Here is an 11,459-nt window from a genome sequence, read left to right as displayed (position 1 = left end):
TTGATGTTCTGCTCCTGTTGTTTCCATTCTATTTCAGCTCCAGATACCATTTAAAAGCTTCTCCGTGTAGGATTTTTATTTGGCAACAGCGTCTTTGAAATGGCTCAGAAGGCATATTTTTGTTTGTAGATAAATTATAGTCCCAGAGAAACTGATGCATGACATGTTTCAATACTGTTTTCCACACATAGAAATTAAAATATGACTAGTATATTAAAATATGATAGTTGACGTGCCGCTGGGTTTGCCCAACTAAAACCAATTGTTATACAACAAAGGCAAAATAACAGAAAATAACCATTAAAACCAGGTAGTTAAGGTAAGAGAAAATCATCATTATGGTTAAATAAGAAACAAGACTAAGGTCAGATGTTTTTTGTTTATCAGAGAAGAGGTCCAGGCTTAACCCGAGATGTGTTATGTGTTCATGGCCTCCTGTCCTGTGTTAGCGTCTAGTGTCTCTAACTTGCCAACAATCATTGAAAACCAGTGCAAAGGTAGTATTGAACTATAGTATATAACTTACATGACCATCTGCTCTTCATGTCCACCCAAAGCTTTTCATACTTTCAACAAATCACAGTCTCACAATAACACCTTGTGAAAACTTTGTACTCAGTTGGACTAATGTTGAACTTGGCCTCCTCCTGTACGTCTGTGTCCGCCAAGTGCATGCTGGGTCGTGATGCTGGGATGACAGATGCCTTGCCAGTGTTTTATAGCAAGTCATGCTGTTCCAACTTGAGGGAGAAGCATTCTTCCACTGCCCTCCATGAGATAGATAAACATCATCAGCTCTGCTTGTGTATTTTTTCACTGGAGACATTAAAGGATTACCGGGCATTACGTACACAGTAGTACAGCTGGATCCTCCTGCAGAGAGCAGCAAGCATAGAGAGAAAGAAAAACAGAATAGAAAACCTACTAGGATGATAACACACACACACACACACACACACACACACATACACAGAGTCGTGTTTTCATGACTTTTGGGGACATTGTCTTAAATTCATTTCCTGGAGACTTACCCTAACAATAATAGCCTAAAACTAACCCCTTACCCAAACCTTTACTTAAACCTAAACCCAATCTTAAACAAAGTCCTGAATCCTTTAATATGATGATTTACCGTGAGTCACGGGGACGTGCATTTTGTCCAAGTATTGTCCCCAAAAAGAAGGCGAGTCTCCAAAAATGTGAATGTGTAATCAGATTTACGTCCCACAAGATGGATTAAACATGCCCGCACACACACACAAACCCCAATTGAGTGTCTTACCATTTTGCACTTTGGCTCAGAACCAATGCAAAGTGATAGAGAAACAGGCCATGGGGTGATGGGATCCCTCTCTAATGCAGGTCACACACACTGAGGTGCTGCTCCTCCTTCCACAGAAACAAACTGAATCAATTAGTTCCACCGGAGCTGCTGACAAGAAGAGCCGAGTACTAGAGACTCGATGTGGACTAATGCATCTATTAGACGGCAGCTGACAAATGCAATCACAAACAAACATCACCGTTAACTGATCCCAGTGGAAAAGCTCTGTGCAGTGTGTGTGTGTGTGTGTGTGTGAATACTCTGGTGCTTCTGCCAATGTGTATTGAAACCAGTTGTCTTACTGGCCTCTCATGTATTCAGTGTATTTGCTGCCGATTAGGGCATCAGCTGCATCTGCTTTCGTTTAGTCCATAATTGAATCGTGAAGTAATTGCTGTTTTTGGTTTCGAAACACAAAACAAACAAATTAATTAATCTGACTTTATGTAACAAGTAATAGTTTTGACTAAACTCAAAGAAGAAGAATTTAATAAAATGCGTGGCTGCACTTTGCTGCATTCAATTAACAACGTTTGTGTTTGGCAACACAGCCAATGGAACATTTTGTAGAGCGCTGGAGGCCTCGGAAGAGGCATTTAGGGAGGGAGGGAGGGATGAGAGTAAAATAATAAGAGTTTAAGAAGAGACTGAGGGAATGAAACAGCATTGGACTTTCTTCAGACAGAAATATACTGTATCCGTAGGAATGATGAAGTGAAATAAAGCAAGGTTGAGAAGGAAGGATAACATGTTTCTGAGGTAAAGGGAGGAAGGGTGAGATTAGAAAGGAAAGAAGCAGGGATGAAGAAAAGGAAGGAGGAACGCTCGGGTTAAGAGGAGTGGGCATGTTGTGGATCATTTTGGTTGAGAGAGATAAAATGAGGGGGAGGTGTGTGGTACGGGTGAGTAATGACGTAAGAGTAGATTCAAAAAGGGAGAAAAAAAGAGATGAAAGTGGACGGAAGAAAAAGATGGATGGAGAGAAAGCAACTGTCCGTCAGGGAGAAAGGAAAGGGATGATGAGGGAGAAAAAAGAGACAGAGGGCGAGGGTTGAAGAGTATCGAGGGCGATGAGGAGCACCATGCGCTGCGTTTTGATTGGCCCGGCAGAGAAGATCGGGTCCTGAGACGACAGAGAGAGAAGAAGAAGTCTTGAATATATCAGTTTCTGTGTGTGAGAGAAAGATTAAGAAATAAAAAGAGAGACCGTATCTCACCGTAAAGTCACTAGATTGTTGTGTGCGCTCTCTTTTTGGCGCTCATCTCTCTTCTCATGGTTTTATCACATGATCAAGTCTGTTAAGAATGCAAGTTGCGTGGGGGGGGGGGGGGGGGAAATGACATCTCCAGTGAGGAGCCGTAACAGGTTGGCAGGAAATCCCAGGATTTACTCTGTCACGAGTTATCTGGCCTCTCTGCCAGGACACATCGCTGTGAATTTAAACAATGGAAACAGATATGTGGAGGTCTTATAGCTGTGAATTAACACTTTCTATATAACATATAATATATATATATATAATATACTATAAAACAATATTGTATAAAAGTGAAATAGAATAGTGATCACATAGAAGCCTTATGTGCAACTATATTGACATGCACAATATCTCTTTCAAAATCTTTTTGGAGAAATAAACCTCAATACAGCAACAAAAGTAAAACTACAATAGATGCACTTGCAACATGTTTGTAATGTACACAACATCACAAATAAACACCAGTTTCCAGTGTAGAACTATAATCAATTCAAACTATTTGTGTGAGAGTCTGCTCTTTGCTATTCAGTCAACTCGGTGCTCTGAGAGGCTGCAGCTGTGCCTTCCTTCATCTGCCGCTGTTGCCTTTTACACAAAAGACAGAGAGCGAGAGGAACCAATATTCACCACTGTGACATATTTCACAATGGTCACTCAAACGAAACGTGAAACCCCTCTTGGAGTCAGACGCTGGGGATAATGAGCTTGTAAAACAAAATCGTCCCAGTTTATTTGGAGTCTTTGTTTACCATCGTTTCTGTATGTCTAAATCGTTTGTAGAAGAGTGAGAAGAGTTTACAATATGAGAGGTTGAATGCAATGCCAGTTAGACCGGACTTGATTTTAAGAGTGAGTTTAGAGAAACGAGCCAAAGCTGCAGCTAAATCCTAACATCAGCATGCTAACATGGTCACATTGACGATGACATCTAGATAGGAGTGATGTGGCCTGAATTCTACATAAAGAGAAATTGTCACATTTACCTTGATACAAATAAATGCGACAGTACAGTGAAAATAACTGTTTGCATGATTTATTCATTGCATTTTCTTCTTTTTCTGTACTACAGCAAATGCAGTAAAGTTATAGGCCAGAAAGCCATCCATAATGAAGCCCTGATGCACATGTCACAACAAACCACGCAGGCAAACTGAGGAAGATGTGAAGGAATATGAGACCTGGGAGAAGAGGGCGAGGAGGAGGAGAAGCAGATGCCTTTTTGTGCATGCGGCAGATTCCAGAAATACTTGACACACTGCAACAATATACGGCTGAGTTCTAATGATACGCTGGGAAGCAGCGGTGTAATGAGTTTAATGGGTATTTATGTGTGTGTGTGCGCGTGTGTGTTTCACAGTATATGAAAACAAAATGTCAACAAAACAATATTTGGAGATAGCGGACTGTCAGTGAGTTTTGTCAGCTGAGGTGGGAGTAGGTGTGACTGAACCAGGGACTTTTTAATTCATGATAGTGCGTGTGTGTGTGTGTGTGTGTGTGTGTGTGTGTTTCTGGTATGCATTTTGTAGCACCGCAGGTCTAATAGGCTTCAGATGTGTCCCCCTCTCCCACTGAGCCAATGATAACACTGATACTATTGTGTGTGCGTATGTGCCTATATTACATGCATGTGTGTGTGTGTGTGTGCGCGTGTCTGCAGCTTAACACAGCTTACTCTCTGCCTGTGCCCAATTTGTACATTAGAGATGTCAGCATGAGATTTGGAAGTGAACTATTTTCATTCTCTGCTCAGTTATATTTGTTTGTTTTCCAGACTTGTCTGAGCGAATGTCTACTTTGTAACATTTCCCCCTTTTCTTTTTAAACCAAATGCATTTCTGCAGTAATCCTGCCCTCGGTTTCATCACACTAGATATTTTTTTTAATCTTTAATCAGAAGTTTATTTTACATGTCATTGGGTGATGAAAGAACCATGTAATCTCCCTGATCAAACAGAAATATGCAAATAAGCAAAAAGTTTGGACAGCAGCAGTGAGTGATGTTGCACAGTCTGAGTCGTCTGACTCAGATTTGACAGACACCGGGGGAACGCCTCAGCCTGACTAAGCGGAACATTGACAATGTAAACACATCCCAGTATAAATTACTGCAAACCAATCTTTGAAGTGGTTGAGACTGCATGCTGCCATAGCTGAGGTTTGACACTTACAGTGAAACCAGATGCTCTTCCGCGTGTCGCTTCGGTTTGGCTGTTTGTCAATGCAGCGTCGGCTCACTGCTTTTAGGCACAATGGAGACAGATGTAGAAGTTTCCCTATATGGAGGCTTTGAGGGATTTGGTAGATGTATATAGGGTCCTACTAGGATGCAAGATGATTGAAGAGAGAGACAAGAGAGAAATATCTAGCAGCGAAGGGAGAGAGACAAGAAGACAGATGCACAGACATGAGAGATGAAATTGAAGACCTGTTTAGAAGTTAACTTCAAGAAAGGAAAGAGAGGAAGTTAAAGATGGATAGAAAGAAGAGATGGAGCATGATGGAGAGAGAGGTTAAACGGATAGACGGAAGAGATGTGAAGATGGATTTGACAGCAGGAGAGAACGGTTAGTGAGAGGTGAGACAGTGGTGTGGTTTCCACAGTGAGGCGATGAGCTGCCGGAGTGATAACAAGCTGCAGATGGAAGCTGTTAGCTCACCTTTACCCTCTGTGTGTGTGTGAGTGGCTGTGCTATTTAGGCGTGAACATTTTTTTTGTTATTTGATGAAGATTTGTGTATACTTCTGAGTGATTTACATGATACAATAGAAAGAAAGAAGAAAAACTGGATTCGAGTTTGTCGGTCCACCACTTTGGTCCAGACTGATCTTTTGTCCAACAACCGTTTGATGATATTTTCTAGACACATTCACGGTCCCCAGAGGATGAATCCTACAGACTTTGGTGATCCCCTGACTTTTCATTCAGCACCACCATGAGGTTTACATTTGTGGTTCTGAGTGAAATGTCTCAACAGTTCTTGGATGCATTATCATGAAATTTGGTGAAGACATTTATGGCCTGAATTGAACGTGATACATGCATCTTAAACATTATACCACCAGACACCCCTAAAGTTATGAAAGTTTTAAAGGACATGATCACTTCTTTTGCTCACTTCCAACCCTAACCTAAACATTTAGCATCATCCATCTTCTGCAATCTTTCCTGTCCAAACAAAGAGGTGTGGCATGAACATTAGGTCTAAAACCTACAGTATCTGTTGAAGGTCTCAGCACACACACAACCACCCGTTCAACCCATCTCACACACACACACACACACACACACACACACACACACACACACACACACACACAGTTTCGTCCCTCGTCATTCTTCATCACTCACTCTCCTGCCAGAGGTCATCTCAGGGCTCAGAGCTGCGTGGAAAAAGTTGAACTTGTTGAGACAGAAAGTCATCAGCTGACGGTGTGTGGAGCTGCCTGCATGTTCTGCTGATAAACTGTGACATGAAAACACTTATTCCAGCGGTGACATCCGGCCCTCTACATGTCTGCCTGTATCAGTGCATGCGTGTTAATGTTTCATTTGTGCTTGGCGGTTATTGTACATATATCAGCTTTCATTGAAAAACACCAAACCATTTAGCAAATTGTTCATTGTCAAATGTGACAATAATGACTGCATTCAAACTGCACTGAGAAAATCAAACATTTGGCATGAAAATGCATATCATTCAATGGCACAGATCTCGAGCATTTAATGTAAAACAGATCTAAAGCTGATCTTGCTCGTCGGTCTCAATAAATCCATCATACGTCTCTACAATCTGTCTGTCTTGTGGCTTTCTCTGCCCGCCTATCTCTCTTCCTACTCATTATTTTCTGACTTTTACCAGCCACTAAAAGCCACAACACTCCCCCTCCATTCCCCGTCCGACTTTATCTTCAATTCTCTAACTCCTTCTCTCCCCACAGAGCATCCCCAATGTCTTCCTGCCCGTGTGTCTGCTCATTTTTCTCTTGCCAGCAGCTTTAAGTCTTTCTTAAGAAACTATTCCCCTTATAAATGTCTACAGAGGGTTTTCTGTAGCAACATTTAAAAGGCTTTGATGTGGGTCGGCCTCAGCGGAGGACAGTGTTTCACCAGATGCTGGTTCAGGTTGTGATTTGGCTGGTAATGAGTGTATTCACAGAGAAAACATGATAGATGTTAAACTGTTGAAAGTGTTCTCCACTTACTGTCAAAGTTTCTTCTGCACTGGTAATGAGGGTGATCTTGAGTGAAGCTGGTGTGTGTGTGTGTGTGTGTGTGTGTGTGTGTGTGTGTGTGTGTGTGTGTGTGTGTGTGTGTGTGTGTGTGTGTGTGTGTGTGTGTGTGTGTGTGTGTGTGTGTGTGTGTGTGTGTGTGTGTGTGTGTGTGTGTGTGTGTGTGTGTGTGTGTGTGTGTGTGTGTGTGTGTGTGTGTGTTGCAGTCCTGCAGTCCTGTACTGTAGAGTGTGGAAGCTTGTGAGTTTGAGAAACAGAGATTTCTAACAAAAACAGATCATATGTGTGTCTGCAAGGCCCCAGTGATGGACAAGGTGATGCTGGTACAGGAGGCCCCCTGAGCTTCACTCAGTCTATACCCTTACTGAGTGCGGAGTGACTGGGCCTACTTTCTCACAGTGTGTGTGTAGGTTAGTGTGTGTGTTGGAAAGAGTGAGAGAGGAATATTGAGCGCGACAGACGAGTGATGAGAGGTAGACGGAAAACCAATTCATCCAAAAGACTCCACTGAGAGTGTGGCATACCGAAGACGTCTTCTCACACACACCTTTCTCTCCTCATCTCGTTAGTGAGAGAGAGAGAGAGAGAGTGAGCGAGAGAGTGTGAGAGAGAGAGAGAGAGAGAAAGTGAGAGAGAGATATTGTGATGCAAAAGAAGAGTCATGAAGGTAGGAGAGGCAGATATAACAGGTGTTTGTGTGAGAGAGTGGAAGATTTTTGAAGCTGTGTGTGTGTGTGTGTGTGTGTGTGTGTAAGACACCCCACATCTATCTGAACTTGAATTCAACCCGGTCTCTACCACTCCTGCAGTCGTTGCATCAACCTTTTGACTTTAAAGCTGCTGCAAGATCAGAGAGGAGAGCCAGGTGCAGGCTAGTGTGTGCAGACAGACACTTATATGTGTGTGTGCGTGTGTGTGTGTGTGTGTGTGTGTGTGCTCTCATAAAGTTGTGCACTTCAGTAACGTAACAGTTGAGGTTTTCAGATTGTTCACTGGATTTAAATACAATAGTTACTGTGCTGAGATGTTGGCTTTGATGAATCATTGCCTGTTTTCTTACATTCTATCACACAATGTTTCATATTTCCTGTTCTGACTGGTACTGTCTTCTCTGGGAACATCCTTTAATGCACAGGAATGATGCGTTGACAGCAGCAACAGGAGCGTGTTTTTGGAGATAACTATGTTTAGCAGAACAAAAGGCGATGCTACACGTGGATTCCCACGAGAGAGATATGATTTCTTTGTGGTACTGAAGAGAAAATGTACACATCACTTTCAATACAGTACAAGTCTGAACTCCGTTTCGTCAGACTGTCAGATTAACTTTAAGGCAGCAGCACCATAAGGGCGACAACTTTAAGGTGTTGAGAGGATTAATCTTCTCATATCAGATCAGTCAGTCTCCTTTGTAATGCGATCGGGGAAAATAGTTTTTACACAACCCTCTTATGATAACAATATAACGCAAAAGGCTTTACATGCAGCATTTGAGGGATTAAACAAGAGTTCGAACTGTCATTCAATGTTTGTTCACTGTCAGATATTGGAGAACAGGCAGGAGGAAATCGCCATCAAATAACATTAAACTGTTGGGGAAATGTATCTGTTTCACTGTTGGAAACGGAAACAAGCCTTACACACACACACACACACACACACACACACACACACACACACACACACACACACACACAACAGGCTCCAACAGGCTTCAATGTGACAATAGGGAACATTTTAAAATAGATCAGTGATGTTGAAAGAACAGAAGACAATCTTCTTCATCGCTGTCATTACTTCTTTTAACTCACCACTGTTCTCTCTGTTCAATCTTCTCCCGCTTGGATTTCATGCTCTGTTGCTTAAAAGCAAATTCTTTAAGTTGTGTAAAAAATAAAACGGATGACTTTGCTCACCCATTTCTTCTCCTCTCTCTCTCTTTCTCTCTGCAGACCTGCTGTCCACCAACAGGTCGTCTATCTTCAGTGGCCACCATGGCCAGCTCTCTCTCACCGCCGTCTTCCTGGACGAGTACCGTGACCGCCTCTTCCTGGGAGGACAAGATATCCTCTACTCTCTCATGCTGGGACCTGCCAGCAGCGAGTCCAAAGAGGTGAGGCGTTTTGGAGACAATAAGTAGCATCAAGTTGAAAGTTATTTACGTATTTTATTGGTATTCTGCTCCGGTGATTAATGTTTTGTGAAAGGTTAGTCACTGTACGGTCTACATTCATTGCTTCATTTTGATTTATGCTGCAGTGGTTTCAATCTCTAGGAGATAATATATGACTTGAAGTGATATGTGTACAATTTTTGTGTTTTTTCCAGAATTCTCTCTTTGCAGAACATCTGTTAAAGCCTTCTTACACTCATAAATCAACTGTTAACGTGATGACTCAAACCTGAACAGACATTTTTATTCTATTTTACGGCTGTTGCATCATCACTGAAATTGGAACAGAAAACATTGATGAAACTATTGAACAAAAGCTTAAAGAAAGCTTAGTTTTTTTTAAAATAAATAGATGACACTTGATTTTGTACTGATCAATTATACTATATACATACAGTATAGATGCAAATTTATTGCAGTAAGATTTTTAGGGTTTGCACCTCTTGTTCTATAAAAAGGGTTTGTTTTAACCTAAACAAGCTAGTTTTACATCTTGCTTCCTTTGCCAAAACATTTCTACAATCTCACACCTGTAAAAGTGCAGCTAGCCATTGATCAGACCTTGTTTTTACATATATGGCACCTTTAATCAGTACGTTTAATTTATCATTCAGGCTTGTCAAACACAGTGGTTATGCTGCGAGCGTTACAGTTTATTTGGCTTCCAGAAAGACGTGAGAGATGAATTATGATCCAGAAGTCAGATCTGTTCACTGAGCTGCAGATTTCCACTGTCGGCAAACACTGAGAGTCAGACTAACAGAGAGAGAGAGAAGAATGCTTTTATTATCGCTTCAGCATTAATAACTGTTCTATGTTTAAATGAAATGTATTCATTTAAACAATCAGTGAGTCTGTCACTGTGATGCAGGGCTGCAGCAGGATAGCAGATACAGTATGTTGACAATAGTGGAAGAACATGTTTCTCAGATTAGAGTGGAATTCAAATGTCATGTCATTTTCCCAGTAGAACAAAAGACATAGATACGTTTAGCTGTGATTGGTGGAGTTAGTATACCTTTGAGTTATATCTTGTGAGTTTTCAGAGAGGATTTATAGGAGGGCTTTAAACCGAGGGAAATAAACAGATTTAGATTCAAACATTTCATCTCCATATCTGTAGAATAATTGTTCTGGGAAAATGTGCAGCATACATTAAATCATATTTAACTTCCCAGCAGGGCGGTTATACTCGATGTTCCATTAAACTGGTTTAGTAAGCACAGAACAGAAATAACTCTCTAAAACAGAAAAAAAACCTGAGTGCTTCTGAACTTTAGCTAAAATAATCAGTGTGCGTGTGCGTGTGTGCGTGTGTGTGTGTGTGACAAAGTGCATGAGTGAACAGGGAATTTATGTACAAAGAGGGCCAGATGTTGCCCACCTCATCGGCCCTATTATTGCTGTCTTAGCCTCCTCTCACGGCTCTCTGTCTTGGCTGATGATCACATATGAAGCTTGCCGATACTCTAGTTTGCTGCAAGCTGTTTGAGCCTTAATGCCCGGCCTTCTAACGGAGCCAGCCGTTAGGAAATGTATCCGTGAAGCCAGTTCAGTGAAACAAAGGTTTAAGAGATGACACGCATCTGTCAAATACTCCATAAACCAACGCTGAAAAGAAAAAGAACAGTATAAACAGTGTGAACAGAACAGTGTGTATGTCCCAAAATTGTTAACTATTCCTTTAAATCTATTTTGTTAAGATGTTTGTGTTTGGGTTGAATGTCAGTCCCTTCCTTGTTTCTGCATCTGCTGCAGCAACACGCACTAATACCTCTAATAATGTTATGTTTACTGAAATGTTTCTACTCAGTTGTCCAGCTCAAACTCTGCCCACCAGAGTTTACAATATCTCTTTGGCATAAATAAATACCTATTGTTTGCCACCCTTTCCACGAGTGTGTAGTACAAATGGAAATGGGAGTGAGGTGTAATTCTAAACACAAGGCTTTGGTTGAAATGATGGCATTAAATCAGTGAACCTTGCGTGTTTCCGCTCAAACTGGATCCAGTTCTTCCTGAATCAAATCTGGAAAGTGGAACAATTGGCCTTAATGGTAATTACCCAGGAAAAACAACAGCAAATAGTGATTTAGTTCATGTAAATGTTTTACATGATGGAGTAAATATTCAATTTTCTCCTTAAAAACATAAGCAGAAAGCTTTGATTATTGTTTAAAAAAATGTTTTTCTTTTTGATTTTGCTCAGTGTTTACTCGCCTGCGTGCCGTGTATGTTGTGTTGCTGCGCTTCTTTGGTGATTTTAGAGATGGCCTCTGGCCCTCACTTGTTTCCAGCTCTGGATAGATTTTTCTGCAGTTGAAATAAACACTATTCTAAGTTCAAATATCAAAGACGTAACTGAAGTGAATTATGTCTGAGGGGGGGATTAAAAAATAAAAGAGCAAAGAGTCACACTGATGGTGTGTTAAACAGAGGAAGGAACGTGGATGGCTGGTGGAGGTTGGCC

The 11,459-nt window shown here is 41.3% G+C and overlaps 1 protein-coding gene across 1 annotated transcript in view; it reads left to right on the top strand.

The window, feature by feature from the left end:
• The window catches only part of sema3bl (sema domain, immunoglobulin domain (Ig), short basic domain, secreted, (semaphorin) 3bl), a 54,385-nt gene that overhangs the window by 7,837 nt on the left and 35,089 nt on the right, over positions 1-11,459 (top strand). The window contains exon 2 of the mRNA XM_076090726.1: positions 8,769-8,929. Within this exon, the coding sequence (XP_075946841.1) occupies positions 8,769-8,929 (161 nt within the window). The remainder of the gene's footprint in view (positions 1-8,768; positions 8,930-11,459) is intronic.

This window comes from Anarhichas minor, unplaced genomic scaffold (genome assembly GCF_050575085.1).
Source record: "Anarhichas minor isolate MPS153535 unplaced genomic scaffold, ASM5057508v1 ptg000003l, whole genome shotgun sequence".
NCBI classification, from domain to species: Eukaryota; Metazoa; Chordata; class Actinopteri; order Perciformes; family Anarhichadidae; genus Anarhichas; species Anarhichas minor.
Note: the sequence above shows the minus strand (reverse complement) of the source record. Positions and strands in the feature narration are given on the sequence as shown.